At 43.6% G+C, this 24,893-nt stretch overlaps 1 protein-coding gene across 4 annotated transcripts in view; it reads left to right on the top strand.

The window, feature by feature from the left end:
* The window catches only part of COL27A1 (collagen type XXVII alpha 1 chain), a 268,951-nt gene that overhangs the window by 224,183 nt on the left and 19,875 nt on the right, over positions 1–24,893 (top strand). For all 4 annotated transcript variants that reach the window (XM_056812389.1, XM_056812391.1, XM_056812388.1 and 1 more), the window contains exons 42-51: positions 8,134–8,190; positions 8,512–8,565; positions 8,794–8,847; positions 9,209–9,262; positions 13,347–13,400; positions 13,490–13,597; positions 14,072–14,179; positions 19,796–19,903; positions 22,341–22,394; positions 23,585–23,647. In XM_056812389.1, coding sequence (XP_056668367.1) covers positions 8,134–8,190; positions 8,512–8,565; positions 8,794–8,847; positions 9,209–9,262; positions 13,347–13,400; positions 13,490–13,597; positions 14,072–14,179; positions 19,796–19,903; positions 22,341–22,394; positions 23,585–23,647 — 714 coding nt within the window. The remainder of the gene's footprint in view (positions 1–8,133; positions 8,191–8,511; positions 8,566–8,793; positions 8,848–9,208; positions 9,263–13,346; positions 13,401–13,489; positions 13,598–14,071; positions 14,180–19,795; positions 19,904–22,340; positions 22,395–23,584; positions 23,648–24,893) is intronic.

Genomic DNA, 24,893 nt, shown 5'->3' with positions numbered 1-24,893 from the left:
TTATTTAGTCAATTTAGAACATTATTCCTTGGTTACAAAAATCATATTTCTTTCCCTCCCTCCCCTCTACCCACCCCTTCCCATAGCCGATGCACAATTCCACTGGGTATTATTATATGTGTCCTTGATCAGAACCTATTTCCATGTTGTTGATGTTTGTACTGGGATGTTCATTTAGAGTCTACATTCCCAAACCATATCCCCTCAACCCATATAATCAAGCAGTTGTTTTTCTTCTGTGTTTCTGCTCCCACAGTTCTTTCTCTGAATGTGGATAGTGTTCTTTCTCGTAGATCCCTCCAAGTTGTTCAGGATCACTGCATTGCCACTAATGGCGATCCATTACTGTACCACAATGTATCAGTCTCTGTGTACAATGTTTTCCTGGTTCTGCTCCTCTCACTCTGCATCACTTCCTGGTGGTTGTTCCAGTTCACATGGAATTCCTCCAGTTTATTATTCCTTTGAGCACAATAGTATTCCATCACCAACATATACCACAATTTGTTCAGCCTTTCCCCAATCGAAGGGCATCCCCTCATTTTTCAATTTTTTTGCCACCACAAAGAGTGCAGCTATGAATATTCTTGTACAAGTATTTTTCCTTAATATCTCTTTGGGGTACAAACCCAGCAATGCTATGGCTGGATCAAAGGGCTGACAGTCTTTTATCACCCTTTGGGCATAGTTCCAAATTGCCCTCTAGAATGGTTGGATCAATTCACAATTCCACCTCCAGTAGATTAATGTCCCTACTTTGCCACATCCCCTCCAGCATTCATTACTTTCCTTTGCTGTCATGTTAGCCAATCTGCTAGGTGTGAGGTGATACCTCAGAGTTGTTTTGATTTGCATCTCTCTGATTATGAGATTTAGAGCACTTTTTCATGTACTTAATAGTTTTGATTTCTATCTGAAAATTTCCTATTCATGTCCCTTGCCCATTTATCAATTGGAGAATGACTTGATTTTTTTTGTACAATTGATTTAACTCTTTATAAATTTGAGTAATTAGACTTTTGTCAGAGATTTTTGTTATGAAGATTTTTTCCCCAGTTTGTTTCTTCCCTTCTAATTTTGGTTGCATTGGTTTTGTTTGTTGTTTCTTCCTCTTTAAAAAGAGAGAACTGGACTAGATACTCTCCCTGGGCACTGGGGGTCATCCAATTGGCAAAAGAGCCCCCCAGCATCAAGGCTTGTAGAATCTCTGTTCTAATTGAGTAGAAGACACCTGGGACAGCCAATGTGGAGTGGGGGAGCAGGGCTTGCTCTTCGCTGCTTGCTGTAGCCGCCTGTCGTCTGTGCCCCCCTCTGACCCCAGGGCCCCAGTTGTTCTCTGCCTACCTTTTAGGTTTTTCTTTTTTTTTTAAGTTGTTTCACTCTGACCCCTTATTGGTTCTTTCGTTCCTGTATTCATTTTGTGGTTGGAAAGGATTCTCATGGTAGTTTTGAGTTTCTCTGCTGCTATTCCACCATCTTGGCTCTGCTTTTTGATGTCCTCAGCATTGTACCTGCAGGTACAAAAGTTCTAACTTCTGGAGCTTTGATGGTTCAAGAGTAGGCACAAGAACATGCCAAGATGGAAAAACAATCAGCAGTTAGGACTATCTCCCAGGTCCTGGGTTATGCAGAAGCCATACCCCTCTTAAAGACTTCTCTTGTTTTCTGGAGATCTGACTCATAGGACATTAGACATTTGTCTAACTGTCCTCCCCCACTTTACAGATAGGAAAAGTGAGGTCCAGAAAGAAGAGACTGTTCCATAGACTTCCCTCAAACATCATGCTTTGGCAACCCCTTAGGTCAATTCCTGAGGCCACAGTGGATCCTGAGTACAAACAAGTACTCAGAGACTGAGGACACTAATGTCTTGTAACTTGTTCTAGGGGACCTCTCCAAAACTATCAGCTTCTCTAGATCAGTGTCCACAGAAACAGTATTCCTGGGTCAGTGGTCAGTCTAAGCTGTGAAGCCTCCCATGCCATAGTCCAGCCATTGACCAATGTCCAGGGTAGCAGCTGATTGTCTTAATACTAGCCAGAGAGGATTCAGTAATATCTGGTAAGCAGAAATCTGTGCCCTTCTCCTTAGTATCACCAGTGAATACCAGCAGACCTTAGCTCTTAGTACTTGTAGTCACTGACTGCAAGCCAAGCTGATGAGAAAAAACACTAGCTCGTGGGAAGGGCAGCTGATTACAGGTAAGAGTTGAGCTTTCACCTGTTCTACTGAATTTGAACTCTTATGAAAAGGAAGGATTTGTGAGCTATAGAGTCAGAGATTGTTAGAACTATGAGAGGCCTTAGAACCCAGAATGTCAGTGTTGTGAGGGGGCCTTAGAATAGTGCTGGGAGGGCTGTAGAAAATGTAATACTCTGGGCAGCAAATGTTCAAACTCTTCTTCTTCTGAATCCCCATACACTAACGACTGTCCTTTTGGTCTCTCTAAGTGACAAGCTTTGGTTTTTCCTTACTACAGGCATCCCTTTCACATTTCAGGGGTCAGAGGCACAGCACTTCCACAATCTGGCAAATCCATGTCAAATTTTTTGATCCTCACGTTCTTTTTGCAAACTTTAACTATTTACTTATTTTGACTTCAACAAAAAAAATTGTATGTATTTACGATATTAAATGATAAAATAGGTTGCTATAATACAATAAATACTATAAAGTGATCCTTCACCTGGGGATCACCTCAACATGGGAGTTACATTCCAGAGACCCCCATTATAGGTGAAAGTCTGTGAAGTAACGGTGTACACTGCCAGAAGCCTTAGAAGATGCAGAATGTTTGGGTGGTGAAGGGCTTGAAATAAATTCAAACTTAAAAAAAAAGTTCACAAAAACACAACACCACAGAGCAATACTATGCACAGTGATTAATGTGAAGTGGACAAGGAGAGATGCTGAATGTATGGGCATAGTGAGAGACAGCAAACACATTGATGCTAGTCACTGAGACAATCAGTGCCCAGGATACAGAACACAGCTCTGTGGTTGGTTGCCTTTCATCCTATCAGCTAAAAGGTGCCATGTACAATCTCACATCGACAAACTTGTGCAAGCAGTAGTGGTGTACTGCATTTCCATTGTGTACAGTATGGTATTCGTCTGCAAAATCCCACCGTATAGTGGAAACTCCACAATATATAATTTTTTATATATAGATATATAGATATATATAGATATATCTATACATACATATGTGTGTGTGTATATATTTTTTTAAACCCACAATACAGTGAAGCCGCAATAAGTGAACTGCGGTATAGTGAGGGACAACTGTACTACATATATTTTATGCATTTCTGAATTTCTAAACTTTTTCTGTGTTGTCTGTTGGCCTTCACATGCCATCTGAGGTTTCTGCAAAACTCCCCCAAAATTCCCCTTTAATTTCTTATGCTAACTTGTGATATATTGAAACTGAAATGGACAAACTGGTAATGTGAAAAGTATACCTGTATAACCAATGAGTCCTTTCTTCCTCTGCATCTCTTGTGGGCATCTATCCCACTTCTCTCCCTTTGTATGACCATCTGGCAGGCCTTGAACTCTTATTCTGCCACTAACAACAACTTGTGTGACTTTGGGCAAGTCAAAAGGTCCTCTTTGGGACTCATTCTTCTCTGTAAAATAAGCTAGTTCTAAGATCCCTTAGAGTTTTAAATCTATCAAGCTACCATCACCATCTCTCACCTGGACTTTTGAATTACCTTTCTAATTTACTTCTCTACTCTTGATCTCACCCATCTCCAATTCAGCCTTCACATGACTGCCAAAATCGTTTTCCTGCTCAAAAATCTTCAATGACTCCCTATCACTGCTAGATCAAGTCTAAACTTCTCAGCCTGGCACGTTAGGTCCTTTACAGTCTGGCTCCCACCTGCCTTTCCTGATTTATTTCACACAACTCCCCTTCAAAAATGCTTAAATTCCAGCCTGTCCCCTGCTTTGGATGCCTTTGCTTCCTTTGCCTGCTTTGAGGCTCAGCTCTATTGCCACTTCCTTAATAGGGCCTTTCCTTATTTCCCTGGTCTCCAGTGCTCCTTCCCTCCTCCTACAGCCTTGCATCCACTGTCAGTTGATGGATGGCATTTCCCACTGGAATGTCAATTCCTTGAGGGCAGAGACTATTTTTGTTTGTGTAGCCCCAGGGCATTGCATAGGATGTGGGTCCATTTTGTGTCACTCTAGAAGGAACTCTCAGTGATGAAATTCCCTCTGAAAGTGAAGATGAAGAGCCACTCTACAGTTGGTAGCCTTAGAGAGATTCTCCCAGCATTGAGAACTTCAGTGACTTGCCCAGCTCATACAGCCACTAGCCAGAAGGAGGCGGGACTTGAAATCAGATCTTCCTGACTTCAAGGCTCAATTTTAGCCACTAAAAGCATGCTGCCTCTTTTGAATAGAGTAGGCACATAATTTATGTTTATTGAAGTGTTGTTGAGTGGAATAGAATTTTAGAGCTGAAACAGACCTTAAAACATAGAATGCTTGAGTTAGCATAGACTTATTTGAGACTTCTTTTTAAATTTTTAATATTTATTTAATTTTTGCTCTATTTTTTATTTTTAAATATTTTTTCCATGTTTACATAATTCATTTTCTTTCCCTCCCCTCTCCTCTCCTCTCCCTATTCCTGGAGCTGACAAACAATTCCACTGGGTTATACAAGTGTTTTCACTTGATACCTATTTCCATATTATTCATTTTTGTTTATTAGAGACTTCTTAAAACAACCTCCTAGATTCTGGGTTCAAATCTGACCTCAGATACTTCCTAGCTATGTGACTCTGGACAAGTCACTTTCTTGCTCTGTGCCTCAGTTTCCTCATCTATAAAATGACTCATTGGCTTCTAAAGTCCCTTCCAGCTTTAAATCTATCATGTGCCCATTGCTACACAGCATATCAGTGTCTACTATTTTCTACTACTACCTTCCCTTCCAAAAAGTCTCTTTCTCTCTTTTCTGTTCCTTCCCCCCAAGGCAATTTCCTTCCATAGCCAACCTGACCTTGGCAGGTTGCTACAGCACTTCAAACAAATTGCTGCTTTTCAACAGCTGAGTTTTAGCAGGAAGGAGCCCTCTTCTTTTTATTCTCTTCCCCTCTTTATCTCACTCCACCACCCCACCACCAATGGCTTTTCTGCCTTGGGACACAGGACATTGTTGTTATGTATCATTGGGAATTTGGGTAAGAAGAGGACTTGGGGAGAGAAATCCAGTAACCAGGGAGAAAATATCTCCTTTATGGTAGAGTGCTTTCATAGCTAGACATGAATTTCTGGGGGCAGCTGCATGACTCAGTGGATTGAGAACCAGGCCTAAAGACTAGAGGTCCTGGATTCAAATGTGACCTCACCTAGCTATGAGACCCTGGGCAAGTCACTTAACCCTCATTGCCTAGCCCTTACCTCTTCTGCCTTGGAACCAATACATAGTATTGATTCTAAGATGGAAGGTAGGGTTAAAAAAATACATTTCTCTGTCTAATAATACAAGGAAGAACGGGTGGTATGGCTGATGGGGTAGCTGAGGCCCACAGGATGCAAGGAAAATCAGTGCATCTATGGCTGAAGCTCTGGTCTTCTTCCTTACTGTCCAGCCCTGATTTCTCTATAGAGTTCCTCCCTCCCTGGGCTTGTTTTTTCTCCTTGGGGGCTTATTGTTGTCAAATGGGAATTTGAGGGTAAGGCCTAGCAAAAAGAGATGGATGCCATGTTCCTATTGGAAAGAGAGGGAGTGAGGGCTGACTGCCCCCTACTTCTGTTAGCCCATAGGGTAAGAACCCTCAGGGGAGGATTATAGGCTCAGACACCCCCACTTTGGCAGCTGCCCTTACCAGCCAGATGGGAACCTTTAAAAATATATATAAACTGGTGTGTCTCACCATCCATAGGCTCCAGGCCAAAAGCAATAAGTCAGCCTGATCCCTGTTGCATTTTTTTCCTTTTGACCTGTGTTTATTCTTCAGCTGTCTCTTCTTGGCTAACTTGGCTGGAAGAGAAGCCAAAGGGGGCTGGGTAGTCTGCCATAAGGTGGCAGTTTGGTAGAACTTGTTCCCTGGAGGAAACTCGGAGACTTCTTTACAGGCCACAGAAGATCTGAGATGAGCCCTCAGCACCAAAATGGTACCCTGGTCTCCTGGGAAGTGCTGCTTCCTTTGGGTAGCCTGGTATCCCAGGGAACCATGCAGCAAATTCCAAATGAGGACTGGCCTTGGGGAGCTAGAAAGATGGAACCTCCACTCTCCTGGCTCAAGTCCATCAACAGAGCCAAGATCAAAAGCAGAGTAGTCAGATGGACTTGAGCAAGAGAAGAGGCTGCCACAAGAGCCCCGAGGCAACAGATTCCTAGAAATTAAATAGGCATTCACCTTCACATACATTTCCTAAGAAGCAACTATGGGCAAAGCACTGCGCTAGGTGCTGGGCACACAAAGTAAAAAAAGCAAATGCTTTCTGCCCTCAGAGAGTTTACATTCTACTGTGGAGATTCTGAACCACTCTTGGGTCGTAGACCCTTCTGGCAGTCTGGTGAAGCCTATGGATCCCATCTCAGAACAAAGGCTTAAAATAAAATAAGAAACAATTTATGTTGGAATAGAGACATCAGAATGCATATTTTTAAAAAATTAAGTTCACATAAGCACTTTGGTAGCATGATAGAGTGCCAAGCCTGGAATTAGGAGGTCCTGGTTTCAAATGAGGTCTCAGATACTTCCTAGCTGTGTGACCCTGGCCAAGTCACTTAACCCTAATTGCCTACCTTGTACCACTATCTGCTTTGGAACCAATACTTAATATCAATTCTAAAATAAAAGGTAAAGGTTTAAAAAAAACAAGAAACAAAACAAATTTATGGACTCCTAGTCAAAACTCCTGTTCTAATGGAAAGACAGCTCCCAGAGAGACTTCCAGCTTTATAGCTTACAAGGACAGATTTAGAGCTGAAAGGAAACTGAGAGGTCAAGTCTGATCGCAAACTGAGGCATGGGAGATTAAGTGACTTCTCCAGTCACACAGCTAATAAGGTACTTGAGTCAATAAAAATGCTGATCTGAGAATTCAGCTCTTTATAGACAGAAAAAGCATTGAACTGGGGGTCAGTCAACAATCTAGCTCAGTGTTTTTGTGCTTAGTAGGTACTTAATTTGTTTATTTGAATTAAATTAGGAGAAGTGGGTTCAAGTCTTGGTTCTACTGTCAATGAGTCATATGACCCTGGAAATACTATTTCCTTCAGGCAGCTAGGTGGCACAGGCCAGGCCTGGAAACAGGAGGACCTCGGTTTGAATCTGGCCTCAAATACTTCCTAGCTGTGTGACCCTGGGCAAGTCACTTGTTTGCCTAGCTCTTGCCCTTCTGTCTTAGCATTGTTACTAAGACAGAAAGTAAAGGTTTAAAGGTTTAAAAATCAAAGAAAGAAAAACTATTTCCTCTCTCATTTTTCTTTTCAATAAAATGAAAGAACTGGACAAGATCAGCTGTTCTCAAACAATCACTAGAAGGAATGGATATATGCATTGGGCTCACCCTTTGATCCCTTAGGTCCTGGTCATCCTCGAGGTCCAGGATGTCCCTGGAAACCAAAACAAAATAAAGCAAATTTTATATGCATGACATGAGACATGAATTTTTTAAAATATACTTTTATGACTATTATAATTTATTATAATCTCTTCTCTATGCAAATGCATTTTAAATACAAAAGTTATAAGCAGATATTTTCATTTTACTTTGAAATAGAAATTTTCATCCTTCTCTCTCTAATATGTACAAAATCACTAGGTCAGCTTTATCCTTTGGGATATCATTAAATTCTGGTCCTTCTAGTTTACATATCTGCTATGTTCAGAACAACTTTGAAACCCTCCAGACTGGCTTATCTTCCCTTTCCCTGTCATCGCCCATCCTTTATCTGCTTGGCCTTCTTGCATCTCTCCAGAGGTCCAGCAGAGAACTATTCCATATCACAGGGATCCTTAGATGGAGGACCGCCTTCAGGCGCTAGTCCCTCAGCACAGAGCTATTCCCATCTCGGGGGCCCCAGATGGCCCAGTCCTCAGGCTTCCTGATGGAATTCCTGTAGGAGGGGCTTCTTCACACCTGGCTTTTTGTCCACAGGGAGAACAAGGTGATGATGGGAAGACTGAGGGCCCTCCAGGGCCTCCTGGAGATCGGGTAAGTCTCTCCCTTCCCTTTCCCCATCTCCTGTGGCATTAACTTCCCCAGGGCAGGTGTGGTGGAGGAGAGACAGTCACCTGCCTTAGATTGAAGAAGACTTTGTATTTCCTGCCCCACTGGCCAGATTTTTGCTCTTTTTCCCATGGAAGGTATAGCAAGTGTGGTTATAGCCATGACACCCATGGAAGAGCAGGGGAAGGTGTTATGGTTGGAGTTGGGAGAGCCTTGGATCCAGGCCTGTCTGCCTACCCTGTGCTAAAGTCAGTAATTCCCCTACCCTGAGGTGACCACTCAGTTTCTGTTACCTGTGAACTGTAGGGTCCAGTGGGCGATCATGGAGATCGAGGGGAGCCTGGAGATCCTGGATATCCTGTAAGTATTTCAATGGTGCCAGTCCTTGTTCAGATGCCATCATTTGGGGCAGAGGGAAGAAAAGTTAGAAAGGCCCCTCTTCTCTGGTCAAAGACTATCTTCCCCAACAGGTAGATAGCAGCAGAGTGGGTAGTGGGTACATTAAAGGGGATAGCCCAACAGGGTTGGCACAGATGCCAACCTAAGCCATCCAGGGTACCCATTTAACATTGTACATCTGTATTCCAGGGCCAGGAGGGTCTTGAAGGAAGCAGAGGAAAAGCTGGTCAGCAAGGTTTGCCGGTAAGTGAAACTTCTCTCAAAGGAGAGTCATGCATTAAAATCCTTAAGATGTCTTAAAGCAACCATTCCATAACTTCTCTTGAAAAATTTAGAGACAGTATTCTAGACTTCTAGACTCACGGCTTTCAGCATTAGGACCCGGCAAGGGGGGGACAGGATGATGCCATCCAGAGCATCCATACCATTGTTTTCCAGTGATCTTCAGAGATGACCCCTTGCCCTACCCTATTCCCTGGGTAGAGACATCAGGAAATTCAGTGACCATCTGCCCAGCCTCTGAACTCTTTTCCCCAATTGGTCCTGCATCTCCCTGAGGAAAGAATTCCAGACCAAATTTACTTTATTTTCTTTTGGTTTCCAGGGGCATCCTGGACCTCGAGGACGACCAGGACCCAAGGGATCAAAGGGTGAAGAGGTACATCTTCCTTTCTTTCTCCAAGACCAATGTCATTCCTCACCCTGACCCTAAAACCACATGAATTATAGTAAAAAAAATTCTTAGAGGGCCCTTGGTCTATAGAATTCTAGAACCTAGAATATTAGCTTAGAATATGAAATGTCAGAACAAGAAGGGACCTTAGAAAGATAAAAGGGTCTAGGTGGGAGAATCCTTAGAATACAAAACATTATGCCTTAGAGAACCTCAGAACATAGAATCTTAGAACATAGAGTATAGAGGGGAACCAGTGTGGGTAGAGACCAGTTAGTCCAGCTGGTGGCATTTGGCAAATGATTAGGCTTAAGCCCAAAGAAACAGGACTTGCTCAGAGTCCCAACAAAGTTAGGAGCAGAGTTGGGACTATATGCTAGGTCTCCGAGCCTGTGTTCTTGCTGCCTACTCACCTTGGAGCACCTTCTCTGAATTTCCTGGGGCTGGGCAGAGAGAAGACCAGCATCAACCAGGCTATTCACCCGACTCAGCCAGAGGGTATGGCTGAGCCTCCGCTAGCTCTTTAGTCATTAGGAGATCCTGGGCAGCAGAGCTGGTTGTGGTCCACCCTGGCAGGCCTGAGTGAAAGCAGGAGAAAGGAAGATAGAAGAAAAAGGAGGCAAAGCAGGAGAGAGAAAGGAAAGGAGAGAAAGAGAAGGAAAGCAAAAAAGAGATAAGAATGGAAATGGGGGAAGAACGAAGAGAAGACAGAGACGGTGAAAGTGGGAAGAATCAATCAATTAATCAGGTGTTTGTTAATCACCTACTGTGTGCCTGGTACTGTGCCAGGTGCTGGGGATACTAATATATAGATTGGAACAATTTCTACTTAGAATGAGTTTATATTCTAATGAAGATGATAGCAAATGCATCTAAAATAGATGTCACATAAAGTGACTGTATTGTGTTGTGTGTATGTGTATATATATATATATATGTATATGTGTATATACATATATATAATAGACACAAACACATGAAGTAACTAAATACAGAAGTTTGGGAAGGAGGGCACTGGCAATTGAGAGGAATCAAAAGAAGCTTCAGGCAGAAGTTAGGTCCTGATGGACACTTCTTACCCAAAGCCCTGAATATTCCCTAGGTCATTCTTCCTATCGCTGAACTATATTTGGATTTTGCCACTTTCTTGCTTCTAACCTACAATTGGGGTCCCCGGCTCTTGAGAAATAAGCTGAGTTAATACATTTGGCACTGGGCTTACATCAAAAGCCTGTCTTTGCTGCCATCTCCTGGTCACAGAGCTCCTCTCTCTGGTCCCCTCAAAACTCTTCTAGCTGCTGTCAAAACCAACCATTTATTAAGCACCTTCTGTGGGCCAGGGGCCTAGGCAGAGAGGAGGGACTGCCAGGAATTTCCTGGTCCAGAGGGTCTCAGAGGCTTCTCAAGTCCTCCACATTTGCCAGGATTCCCCATCCCACTCTGCATCCTATAATTGGAATTTTTGTCTTTGACTTTGGGGTTCTTTCTCCCCATGGATTCAGTATGGGAAGATTTGATCCCCAGCTATGGGCCAATTGCAAGAAAAGGATCCCACTGCCCAAATGGGCCACATGGTGCTTGGGAGTATGGAGGTGGGATTTGCTAAGGCACAAGGGTTCTTTGAGATTGTGTTGTTTTGAGGCAAGTGCTTTAGTAATTGTAAAATGTAAGACTATGAGGTCTTCTTATTCTGGGAGACAGAATGAGAAAGGTGGTAGAAGGAGTCCTGGCTTTGGAGGAAATGGGTTTAAATCCCTGATCTTTGACCTGTTACTTATGTGCTCTTGGGCAACTCTCTTCCCTTCTTTAGGCCTTAGTTTCCTCATTAGTAAAATGAAGAGGTTGGTCTAGAGCCATGTTGGCGAACCTATGGTATGCATGCCGGAGTGAGCTGCTCCCCTCCCCCTCTCCACATGTGCCTGAGGACATTTCTCCCATCACCTGCTCCTCTGCCCAGTGGCCCAATGGGAGATTTTCCTCCCTCCCCGGTCTGGGCAAAGGGGGCTGGCTCAGATGTGCCATGAGGGTTGCAGTTTGGGCCCTCAGTCTCTAAAAGGTTCCCCATCACTGGTCTAGTTGATTGCTCAAGTTCCTTCTTCTGAATCCTCTGAGCTCATGAAGAGTCAGTGACCATCATTTGTACCAAATCTTCTGCTTTTTCAGATCACTGTGCTGTCCAAAAAGCCAGGTTATTATTGATAATAATAAGTATTATTATATTGTGCTTTAAGGTCTACAAAGTGCTTTAGATAAGTTATCTTGTTTGAAGGCAGAATTGAAATTCAGATCTTCTGAAATCCCAAGTCCCAAACTCTATCCATTAGGCGATTTAGCTGCCCTATCCAGCCCCTGCCTACGATCCTGCAATCCGTAAACAACCCTTATAAGAGAGGAAGGGTGACTATTACTAATCCTCATTTTACAGAGGCAAACACTGAGATTTGGAGTGGGAATGGATTGATTTTCCTTAAGCCACACGATTTGTGTGCAGCAACAAGATCATTTCCAGTCATAGGCCATGAGATCTGATCTCAGTTCTGCCTCTTAACTACCTGTGGGACCTTGAGCAAATCCCTTAATTCTCTGGGTCTCAGTTTCCCTGTCTGTAAAATTGAGGAAGTTGGGCTCAGTGCCTTCTAAGTTTCCTTCCAGATCCAGATCTACATGGCTGATTACAAAAAATTAATGGCAAAGGAAAAGATAAGTGGATAGAGTGTCAGATCTGGAGTTGAGAGGACCAGAATTCTAATCTGGCCTCACATACTTCCTGGCTATGTGACCCTCACCCCAACTGCCTAGCTCTTATGACTTCTGCCTTAAAACAGACACTTAGTATAGATTCCAAGACAGAATCTTTTTAGGATTAAAAAAAAAAAGGGTTATTTTTTTAAAAAAGCAACCAAAGTTTTATTTGCATTTCTGTTTTAGTGTTTTGGTTTTATAAGGTTACCCATAGGAAATATGGAAATACATGAATAACCCAGATTGAATCACCTGTCAGTACTGGGGGGGGGGGGGGGGGGAAGGGAAGGGAGGAAGGGAAGGACATAAGTTTGGTCCTATTAGGAAATCTTGTGTGGAAAAGTGTTGTTAAATGTAATTGGTAGGGGGCAGCTGGGTGACTCAGTGAATGGAGAGCCAGGCCTAGAGATGGGAGGTCCTGGATTTCAATTTGACCTCAGATACTTCCTAACTGTGTGATCCTGGGCAAGTCACTTAACCCCCATTGCCTAGTCCTTACTGCTCTTCTGCCTTGGAACCAATACACGGTATTGATTCTAAGATGGAAGGTAAGGGTTTAAAAAAATAAAAATAAATGTAATTGATTAAATTAATTATTAATTGATTAAAAGACCCCAATGTCACCACAATGAAACATCAGAGTAGGACATTAGTGTAGATGGTAATAGTGGTATTAATGTCTTTTAGCATAACTTGTATTTTCATCTTATGCAACACATTAATAAGATACTATTATAACAACAAAGGATCAAACGAGAAAGTATTTGTAAAGTGTGCAGCTCAGTGCCTGGGCACATAGCAAATGCTTACTAATTGCGTGTTCTCTTCCCCTTCTCTTTTATGTGAATTATCGCATGTGTTGCTCACAAAAGCATTGAGACAGGATTATAGATTTAGCTCTAAAAGGGACTTTGGAGGCCATCTAATCCAACTGCCTCGTCTTACTGAGGCCTAAGAGGGAAGTCACTCATCACCCAAGTGATTCAGTGGAAGAACCAACACTCACCACCTCATGCCACTTCTGGTATTCCTTCCCTAGTCTACCTAGTCTCCCAAGGCAGTACAGGCCTTTTCTCTATTTTACAGATGGGGAAACTGAGACTTAGAAAGGACATATAGCTTTCCCAAGGTCACAGGGCTAGAAAGTAGCAGAGCCCTACTGGATTCAAATCCAGTCTAGTGCTCCTTCCAAACCATAAGAGACTTTCTTACCCAAAGGGGGGCCCTGCTTTTGTCTAGAGCAGAAGAGAAGGCTAATCCTCCTTCAGGGCCCCTTCTCCAGGCAGCCCCCTGGCTCAGGCCTCAATTCATTCTCTTGGCTTTTCAGGGTCAGAAGGGGAAACAAGGAAAGCGTGGGGAAGCCGGCAGCCGAGGCATGCAGGTGAGTGATCCTGAGGGTATCCCCTCCAACCGGATGTTCCCCCGGCCTGTGGTCTTTCCCTACCTCACCCTGTCTCTCTGGGTCTCCAGGGCCTGGTGGGAATGCCGGGGCCGCGAGGTGTGGTGGGAAGGCAAGGCCAAGAAGGACTCCCCGGCCAGGATGGAGTTCCTGGGAAGGATGGCCGAGCAGGAGAGCAGGTAAGCTGGACAGCTGGGGCTCGGAGGGCAGGCTCTCTCCTGGGGGCAAGCCTGGAGAAGGGGAGAGATCAGAGAAGCACAGCACTACAAGAGACCTCAGAGCCTTAAAATACAGAATGCCAGAGCCTGACAGAGCCCGAGGCCGGAGAATGGCAGCGCTGTGAAGGACCTTAGAATGAATTAAAAACATGCACCTGTGCATTGTCTACTCTGTGCTGCCAGGCCCGGTTAGGGGATATAAATGTGGAGAAAAAGACAATTCCCCAAGCCTGCAAAGAACAAGGATGAAAGTCTTTTGAAATGCCTCCATTCCACAAACTCTTTCAAGGACCTGTTCTACTAAAGGCTCCCAAAGTGGCCGCCCCTTCCACCCACCCCTCATTCCGCAGGGTCTCCAGACCCCTGGGTTTCCATGTTTCCCCAGCAGTCGGTGGCCTCAGAAACTGAGCCAGCCCTTTGTCTCCCTCCATTCAGGGGGAACAAGGAGATGACGGAGAAGTTGGACCCTTTGGCCCCACAGGCAGGAGAGGAAATCCAGGTGTGGCTGGTTTGCCTGGAGCTCAGGGACCCCCAGGATTCAAGGTGAGCCAGTTTCCGTCCTCCCTCCCTTCTGAGGTGGAATACTATGCTGGGGCAGTTCTTGGGTAGCACCACAGGTGTGAATTTTAAGATTTTCTCCATTTTGCTTAGTCTTAGAAATTTAGCAACCAGGAATGTATACACCCCTACTTAAGGATTAACTGTGAGGAGGATGGCCTATGACCGACATGTGTTAGCATGTAACAAATCAAAAACAACTGACTGACCCCCTGGGATGTCCTAAGTCCAGCTTAAGCTACCATTGGTACATGTGATACACAGGAAGTGATGTAAAGAACTGTATATATATTTTGCATCACTTCCTCTCTCTGTGCTCTTGCTTTCTCTCACGGAGACATTGGACTCTTGCAGCATTGGGAGCTCATGGTGGCTTGCTTTTGAGTGGTTTAGGCTGATTTCTGTTTTCCTTTACATTCTAAAACGTTATCCTCCTAAGAGGTCCCTCATCTTGGAGGAAGCCTCGTGGCTGGAAGCCAAGCTAGATTGAGAAGGCCCCTTGGCCTAGGCCTCTGAACTCCTATCTGGCTTGAAAGAGCAGTCCAATTCCTTTTCCTCTCTTCTTCTTAATTTCTTCCTACTATTGTAATTAAACCACCATAAAAATCCCAAACTGACTTGAGTATTTTGGGGGGATTGAATTTTAATCCCTGGCAACCACTAGTATAATATATTCAGACAACTCTAATTTTTATCCCTTACACAGGCCATGACTGTAGTTGGGGAGAGCACGGTAACCCAGCATCCTAGGGTCACCACGGTATATTTGGAAAGTACCTTAGAGGCCATCCTTCCAACCTCCTTATTTTAAATATGGAGAAACTGAGGCCCAGAGAGACCAATTATTTGACTTTGTTCAACGTCACATAGCTAGAAATCAGAATTTGAACTCAAATCCAGGATTTTTTCTATTATATCCAGACACTCTCTGAGTTTCTTTCTCCAGGAATTCCTCTGAAAAGGTTACTTTTTTTCAGAGTTCTTCCCTCAGACCTCCTAAGGAGCCACAGATTAGGTTTAAAACAAACAAACAAACAAACCACACAAACTACAAATCACCTAAGATTCACTTTAGTCAGAAAAGTCCCACTCTAGCTGGCCTCTTCAAAATACTGTGTTGAGTTGAGCATTGCTGCCCCCTGATGGCTGAATGTAGGCAAGCTGGAGTTATCCCTTGGACTGGCTTCCTGTAAACTAGAATCAATGACTTAGAATTGGAAAACACTGAAGAGATCACCTAACCTATCCTAATTTACTCATTTTACAAAGGAGGAAACCAAGGCCTGGAGAAATAAAAGGACATGCCCAAGGTCTCACAGTGGAAGTGCTGAGATTCATAGAAGCACTACGGACTTAGAAGTGTTTGGGGGATCATCCAGTCCAATTATTTAATGTGCATTTTCCTGTCTAGTAGAAACTTTGAGGAACTGTCTGTTCACATCCTTGGAACAATTCAACCCCATAATTCAACAACTATTTATTAAAAGCCTACACTAGGCTATCCTTGTGGAGATGAGGACAAAAATAAAACCTGTCTCTGCCCTTAAGAAGTTCACATCCAGGGGGAAACTAGGAGGCTCAGTGGATTGAGAGACAGGAAGTCCTGGGTTCAAATTTGACCACAGGTACTTCCTAGCTGTGTGACCCTGGGCAAGTCACTTAACCCTCATTGCCCAGCCCTTACCACTTTTCTGCCTTAGAACCAATATATGATATTGATTCCAAGATGGAAGGTAAGGGCTTAAAAAGAAAAAGAAAAAAGTTCACATCCTTTTGGAGGGATGATATAAATATATATGTACCTATACATATATCATAAAAATAAGATTTTAGTCAAAAATTAATTTTTAAAAATATAAATAATTAAAATAAAAATGTAATAATATTAAAGTTTTTAATAATTTAAATTAACATCAAATAATTAATAATAAATGAATGTGATATTAGCTAATTTAATATAATATTAATTTAGTGGATTATTATTATATATAATTCATAAAAATAGAATTATAATTAATATAACATTAGTAATAATTTAGAGTTTTTTCAACCACCACAACTTAACCAAGAGTCTAAGTCAGAGAGGAGTTTGAAGGGATTGCCCACATTGATAAAAATCATTAAACTTTTTGAAATATTAAGGGTGACAAAATTTAAATTTGCAGTCCAATTTGGATTTATTGTGGTAGGTGATAGGAAGTATGAACAATAAAGAAGGAAGAGAGAACACTAACAAGCAGGGAGCACTATCCAGGAAGGCTTAATGGAAAAAATGGCACCTGACCTGAGCATTGTTAGAAAATAAGGATTATACTGGGTGGAGATGAGGAAGGAGTAAAGTCTAGGCTTAAGGAATGATCTGTGGAGGAACAGAAATAGGAAAGCCATGAGAGAAAGAGTATTAATCATCTAAATTTTTTATCTATTTCTTAAAGATTAAGTTAAATTAAATAAAGATTAAAGATCCTTAAAGATCATAGTTTTATCAGAAGTATTTACTGTAAATGTTTTTTCCCCAATCTATTTCCCTTGTTTTATTTTGGATCCATCACTATTTGTTGCACCAATCCATCTATTGTGTTTTCAACAGTACCTTCCATTTGTTCAATAAATAAGAATTTCTCTCCTCTCCTTTTTTCTTCGCTCCTCTCTTTCTTTCTTTTCTCCAGTTCAGAGTTGAGATATAGTTTTTTCCCCTTCCAATTAAAAAAAAAAAGACAAAACAAAAACATCCACTAAAGTTCTCTGATGGACTGTGAGAATGGCCCCAAGTTCTTCAAGGCTATGCCAACGGAGCACAAGCTCTGGCAGAACCTACTGAGCTGGAAAGTCTTTGAGTCCTAACTGGATGAGGGATTGATTGTGTGTTGGTGGCCAGGTGTCATGTTGGCAGGGTTTAAGGAGTTTGTTCCAGAAGGCTGGTCACCAGGTGAGGATTTTTTTCAACTACCACAACTCATCCAAGACAGTCTAAGTCAGAGAGAAGTTTGAATCTGCATTGGTGAAGGGAGTATCCACATTGATTAAAACACTGACCCTTTTGAAATATTAAAATTGATAAAGTTTACATTCACAATGCAGTTTGGATTTATTGTGGCAGGTGATATGAAGTGTGAATCTAAACTAATTGTTTACACTACTGCTATCTTATTTCCCCAATAAGTTTTACTAAGGAATAATATATTATAATCTTTCCATATCTTTAATCTTTAGATATAATATTATGTCTGTAGGAAAGAAGAAAGGAAAGTAGCATTTATTAAGTCCATAGTATGCCAGCCAGTGGGTTAAGTGTTTTACAAATTATTATTTCATACACACACACACACACACACACACACACACACACACACACGCATTACTTGTCCAGTCATTTTCCAGTCATATCCAATTCTTCATGACCTCATTTGGGATTGTCTTGGCAAAGACTCTGGAGTAGTTGGCCATTTCCTTCTCCAGCTCATTTGACAGTGACTTGCCCAGGGTCATACCGAGCTAGTAAGTATCTGAGGCTAGATTTGAACTCATGAGGATGAGTCTTCCTCATTCCCAGCCCACTGTGCCTTCGAGTCACCAAGTATGCGTGTATATATATCTATACACATAGATATATATACATGTAATGCATACAATACGTTTGTGTGTGTGTGTGGAAATCAGACACACACATATTTCTCCCTTCCTTCTACAAAAGACCTTCCTCTCTTCCTCATCTCTTCTCCCTCCCCTTCTCCCTGCTCCTAGGATTATTTCTTCCAGGATTATCTCCCATGGACACTTTGTTTGCTTGTTGCTCTCCCTCCAGTTAACTCCTGACAAGATTTTTTACCTTTCTTCTCCCCGGGTTTAGGAGAGTGCCTGGCACATAATAATCAATTAATAAATGTTTATTGCTCATTGATTAAGTGATCGATTGTGCTGGCCCTGTGACTGCCTCAGCCTATGGAGCCCCCAGTGAGGACGGTCCTCTGCCCATTCAAATTTATATCTTCTGTGTAGTGTCTAGTCCTAGAGTACCACCTACCTGAGATGCTGAGAAACTAAATGCCTTGCTTGGGGTCACACAACCAGTATGTGCCCAGCCAAGAGATAGGACTTGAACTCAGGGCTTCCTGATTCCCAAGGCTAGCTCTCTATCTGCTAGGCCCAGTTGCTGTGTAGGTCTGGTATGTTTGGTTCTTTTTCTGAATTTTCTATTCTATCTCATTGATCTCTTTTTAGTTGTTTTTTTTTAATCTAGTCCCCTATAATTTTGATCATTGTTTTATAGTATACTTTCAGATCTACCCTTCTACATTTATTGTATAGAGGTGAAAACAGAAGCCTTCACCTAGCTGAAATAGAATTAGAACTTGAGTGTCCTGAATCTATTCCAATGTTCTTTCTGCCGTGCCATACCAACTCCCATTAAAAATAAACATTTAGGGGGCAGCTGGGTAGTTCAGTGGATGGAGAGCCAGGCCTAGAGACGGGAGGTCCTAGGTTCAAATCTGGCCTCAGACACTTCCCAGCTGTGTGACCCTGGGCAAGTCACTTGACCCCCATTGCCCAGCCCTTACAGCTCTTCTGCCTTGGAACCAAGACACAGTATTGACTCCAAGATGGGAGGTAAGGGCTTAAAAAAATGAAAATAAACATTTCTTGAGCCCCGCTCTGTGCTTCACAATCCTAGGGATAAAGGGAGAATAAGAAAACACCTTCCCTGCCTTCTAGGAATTAACAGTCCATTTAGGAAGATAGAATATACTCAAAAGCCCCCAAATAGTACAAGACAACAAAGAGATGCTGACGCCAGACATCTGACATTGTTTCACATGAGTGTCAGAAATAATGAGTGCCTCGAGATCAGAGGAGAGACATCCCTGTAGGCTCGAATGCTGCCGGGACGCTTCTCAGAAGCTCAAGGATTTGGAGGAGAGGCAGCATTTGAATTAGTAGAAGGACGAAACGAGAGTATTGCCAGCCAGGAGATGGCGAGAGCAAGGATGGGGGGACGGGGATACCTAAGGGGCTGGGAGGGCTGGGTGACTAGGGAACAGGGAGAGGTACTAACTAAGGGAACCTTACGGACGTCAGCAACCTCTACAAATAAATACGGGGAGACACCACTAGGGATGCACGTTAGAGCCGGACTGTGGAAGGCCTTCAATGCCAGGCTGGGGGATTTTGACTTCATCCTGTAGCCTGCATGTCCCTCAGCCTTATCTCTAACTCCTGCCGTCCCGTCCGCCCTCAGATTTGGCTCCTTGCCATCTTGTCGGGTCATCTGTGGAGGGGAGGACCCCTGCCTGGGTGAATGGCTTAGCCCCTCGGTGGGTGAAACGAGGAGGTCCTACGGACCTCTCATGCGGCTAGCTCTGCCATTCTCGTTTCTAGACTTCCTCCATTTCTAGTCTCTTCCCATTTTAAATACTCTGCTCTTTAGAGTGTTCACAAAGACCCAATATCACGGATGCCTCCCCTCGAGGTAGGGGCACTTCTGGTGCCAAAGAACGCCAGAGAGCGTTCACTGGGCAGGAACACGAGGTATTCGGTCCTCTGGGATACCCATGTCTCCCTGTACAAGGCTGCCTATTATTAATATACGTGTGTTTCTTTAAGGGTGAAAATGGGTTGCCTGGACAGCTGGGCCCTATCGGCAAGCGAGGGACAGAGGGAGGAACAGGGCTCCCCGGGAGCCAAGGGGAGCCCGGATCCAAAGGCCAGCCGGTGAGTGACTATGGCATGAATCCCAGATGTTCCCCCACTTATTTAATATAAGATTCCCTTGGGGGCAACTGGGTAGCTCAGTGGATGGAGAGCCAGACCCAGAGACAGGAGATCCTGGATTCAAATTTGACCTCAGACACTTCCCAGCTGTGTGACTCTGGGCAAGTCACTTAACCCCCATTGCCTAGCCCTGCCCTCTCTTCTGCCTTGGAGCCAATACACAATAGTGATTCTAAGAAGAAAGGTATGGGAAAAGAGAAGAGAAGAGAAGAGAAGAGAAGAGAAGAGAAGAGAAGAGAAGAGAAGAGAAGAGAAGAGAAGAGAAGAGAAGAGAAGAGAAGAGAAGAGAAGAGAAGAGAAGAGAAGAGAAGAGAAGAGAAGAGAGGGGAAGAGAAGAGGAGGGGAAGAGAAGAGAAGAGAAGAGAAGAGAAGAGAAGAGAAGAGAAGAGAAGAGAAGAGAAGAAAAGAAAAAAGGATAATGTAAGGATCAGATGAGAGAATGGATTTGAAAAAAGTCTTGAAAAATCCACAAAGTGCTCTATAGATGTTAGTTTTTAGGAAAGAGAATTTAAGAGTGAGAACGAAGAGGACAGGAATTGATGTTAACCAGGTTGCTTAGGTCCAGCTGGTCTGAAAACCCTGCCTTGTGGGATGTTAACTAGCAGACAGAAAAATGAGTATTTCTTGAGCTGCTTCATATCCCGTGACTTCTCTGATCACTGCAGCCTATGTTTCAGGCTAGAAATGTACTTATTAATTTGGCTTTGGTAATAAGACGCTGATTGGAGAGTCCCGAGTATCTGGTATTTGGAACCATTAAAGCATTTTTCTAGGAAGAGGGGCACAGCTCCAGATCCCAATTTGTGGCTGCTGGAAAGTCATCCTGAGGGCTGCCACTGATCACAGGTTATGTACTGGGTTGGAGATCACTGACAACCCTCTTTCTCTTCTTTCCTCCTTCCCGCCATGAGGGAACCACAAACTATGGAAAGTGAGGAGGCTGTCATCTAAGAAAGGGAGTCAGTGGTCTGACTGGAGGCCAGGAACTCCTGAGTCCTTTTTCTGGCTCTGGTATAGTCTAGTCTCATGGCTCTGGTTCATTGATGCCTCAGTTTGTCCAGCATAGAAATGGAGAAATGTCTAGTAACTGTTAATTTCAGTTAATATGTGACATTTCTTTTTATAGTTATATATATATATACACATACATATATATATATATTCGTTTATAGTTCTTGATTCTACCTGATCCCAGAACCAGGGTACTGGTTCCATGCATTCTCTCTCTCTCTCTCGCTCTCTCTCTCTCGCTCTCCTCTCCTTTCTCTCTCTCCCTCTCCCTCTCTCTCCTCTTCTCTCTCTCTCTCTCTCTCTCCCTCTCTCTCCTCTTCTCTCTCTCTCCTCTCCTTTCTCTCTCTCCTCTCCTTTCTCTCTCTCTCTCTCTCCCCTTCCACACACACTCTCTCTCTGCCCTTTGTCTCTCTCTTTCTCTGTCTGTCTCTCTGTCTCTCTCTCCGTGTCGCTCTTTCTCTCTGTCTCTCTCCCTCCCTCCCTTCCACACACACTCTCACTCTCTCTCTGCCTCTCTCTCTGTCTCTCTCTCTTTCTCTCTGTCTCTCTCTGTCTCTCTTTCTCTCTGTCTCTCTCTCTCTGTCTCTCTGTCTCTCCCTCCCTCCCTCCCTTCCACACATACTCTTGCTCTCTCTCTGCCTCTTTCTCTGTCTCTCTCTTTCTCTGTCTCTCTCTTTCTCTCTGTCTCTGTCTCTCTCTCCCTCCCTCCCTCCCTTCCACACACACTCTTGCTCTCTCTGCCTCTTTCTCTATCTCTCTCTGTCTCTGTCTTTCTCTTCCTCCCTTCCACACACACTCTCACTCTCTGCCTCTCTCTTTCTCTCTGTCTCTCTCTGTCTCTCTCTCTTTCTCTCTGTCTCTCTCTGTCTCTCTCTCTTTCTCTCTGTCTCTCCCTCCCTTCCACACACACACACTCTCTCTCTCTCTGTCTCTTTCTCTCTTTTCCTCTGTCTCCCTCTGTCTCTCTCGGTCTGTCTGTCTGTCTCTCTCTGTCTCTGTCTCTGTCTGTCTCGCTCTCTCTCCTCTTCTCTCTCTCTCTCCTCTCCTTTCTCTCTCTCTCTCCCCTTCCACACATACTCTCTCTCTCTCTGCCTTTGTCTCTCTCTCTCTGTCTCTTTCTCTCTTTCCCTCTGCCTCTCTCTCTGTCTGTCTGTCTCTGTCTCTGTGTCTCTGTCTGTGTCTCTATCTCTGTCTCTCGGTCTCTCTCTGTCTCTCTGTCTCTGTCTCTGTCTCGGTCTCTGTCTCTGTCTCTCTCTCTCTCTGTCTCTCTCTCTCTCTTTGTCTCTGTCTCTCTCTCTCTCTCCCCCCCTACACACATAAACACACATTTTTTCATTTAGTTTCATTCATTTTACTTTCTTGGCAGGGTGACTTTGGAGAAATGGGCTTCCCTGGAATTGCTGGCCTCTTTGGACCCAAGGTATATCACTTACACAGGCCTCCAGGCCCTTTCAGCACCCCCAGCTATTCCAGTTGTCTTCCTCCCATCCTTAGTGGGAGTCTCAAGACCCTATGAAGGATCCCCCTTCTCTCTGCTGGCCCCAGGACCTGGGCCCTCACTCATCTAAATTAGCAAATTTATTCATTGTTAACTTGGACAAGTCACTTAATTTCTCTGAACCTTAGATTCTCCATCTGTAGAATTTTTGTATAATCTGTAGATTTTTGTGTTAGGTCAAGGATGCATAATCATTTTTGTGTCATAGAACCATTTGACAATCTTTTGAGTCCTATGTATCGTATCCTTTAAATGCATAAAATAAAAATGCATAGGATTATAGAGGAAACAAGTTATATTGAAATAGTTATTTTTTTTAAGAATATGGAGTTCAGGTTAAGAATCTCTGGTTTAGGGGAGCAGCTGGTTGTTTCAGTGGATTGAGAGCCAGGCCCAGAGATGGGAGCTCCTGAGTTCAAATCTGGCCTCAGATACTTCCTAGCTAGGTGACCCTGGGCAAGTCACAAACCCCCATTGCCTAGCCTTTACTGCTCTTCTGCCTTGGAACCAATACATAGTGTTGATTCTAAAGCAGAAGGTAAGAGTTTAAAAAAATCTCTGATCTAAATTCTCCTGGAGGCCTCCTTCAATTCTTAGGTTTTGTGAAACCATAAGATCTGTTCTGGGGTGCTAGAGTTTTACTTATGTTCTCCTCCCTTCTGGCTTTGGGACCCAATAGAATGGAGTGGATGGAGAGAATGGTGGATTGGAGGTGGGAAGGACTGGATTTGAGTTGCTCCTTAGACACTTGCTCACTCTAAGGCCTTTGACAAAGCTCAACTTCTCGGAGCCTCTGTCTCCTCATTTGTAAAATTAATGTCAGCTACTTCCTGAGGTAGTTGTGAGGCTCAAATGAGGCAATATATAGAAAGTGTTTTGTAAATCTTAAAGCACTATATAAATGTCAGCAATTATTATCATTCCTGGAACACAGCCCCTCCATCTCTTCCAACTGTTGAATGGAGAAATAGGGAGGATTTATCCAAATGTAATTGAGTCTCTGAATAAATCCTGTGTGCTCCCTATCCCTTCTGTTTCCAAAACTGGGTGGATGAACCCTCCTTTGGCTCTGGCTCATAGGAACTAAATGTTTCCTCTTTTGCTCCTCACAGGGACCTCCGGGAGATCTCGGTTTTAAAGGAATCCAAGGTCCTCGTGGGCCACCAGGCTTGATGGTAAGTTTCTCCCATCTTCCTGAAAGAAATCTTCCCTCCCCTGCCTCAAGAACCATGAGGGGAGGGGAGGGGGGGGGCAGCTGGGTTGCTCAGTGGATTGAGAGTCAAGCCCAGAGACTGGAGGTCCTGGGTTCAAATTTGACCTCAGCCACTTCCTAGCTGGGTGACCCTGGGCAAGTCATTTCTCTTCCATTTGCCTAACCCTTACCAATCTTCTGCCTTGGAACCAATATATAGTATTGATTCTAAGGCAGAAGGTAAGGATTTAAAAAAAACCATCAGGCCCACCAGGCAGCCACACACTGATGCGTTAGCCTCTGGGACTCCTTTGCCTCTGAGCGAAGCATCATCTGATACCTACCAAGCTAATTTCTCACTTTATGGCCAGGCACAGCCTGATGCCAACATTTCCTAATACTCACTTCAGCTTGCTGCCATGGTCAGTTGACTTCGTCCTCCCTCCTCTTCACTCTTCTTCCCCTTTATCTTTTTTTCTGTCTATATTTTGCCTCAAGGCCTTTCATTCCATGTGGAAGGCCTTCCTTTCCCCTCCTCCTTCCCACAGTAATCTAACCCATTCTTCAAAAGCTTGTTGAAGTCCTAACTTCTCTATGAAGTTTTTCCTAGGGAGACCCTGCCTTTCTCTGACCTCCTACCAGAGCCCCAGCAGCCTAGGACTTCCCTGAAGCCTTCTGGGAGGGCCTGGAGCCCACCAAGGCCTCCACTCTTCTTTGGACTCTACAATCTGCCCTTGAAACTTGCCATTCTATTAGCTACGTTCTCTATCTGTCTCATGCATTGCTTTGTCTTATCCTTGGCTTCCTAACAGACGTGTAACCTCAGAGGGCATGGTCCAAGTTTTTCTAGATACTGCTTACTACTGTAGCCCCCAAATGCCTAGAATGAGGTTGTCCTCAATAAATACTTGTTTACAGGATTCATCTTTGGTACAGTAGGAAAGACACCAGTCTTTAAAGTTAGGAAGCCTGAGGTTGATTCAGGAGTGTGCTGACAAATGTTTAACAACTGGTTCTTCAGGGGAAGAAGTAAAATATGCATGACACGCTTGAAAAAAAAATTTTTAAACCCGTATCTTTTGTCTTAGTATCAATATAAGTGTCAGTTCTAAGGCAGGAGAGTAGTAAGTGCTAGGCAACTAAAGTTCAGCGCCTTGCCCAGGGTCACAAAGCTAGCAAGTATTGAGATAGCAAGTCTCCAGGTCTGGCTCTTATGACACACTTTTAAG

The sequence above is a fragment of the Monodelphis domestica genome, chromosome 1 (assembly GCF_027887165.1).
Source record: "Monodelphis domestica isolate mMonDom1 chromosome 1, mMonDom1.pri, whole genome shotgun sequence".
Taxonomy (NCBI): domain Eukaryota; kingdom Metazoa; phylum Chordata; class Mammalia; order Didelphimorphia; family Didelphidae; genus Monodelphis; species Monodelphis domestica.
This window is presented reverse-complemented; position numbering and strand designations above follow the sequence as displayed.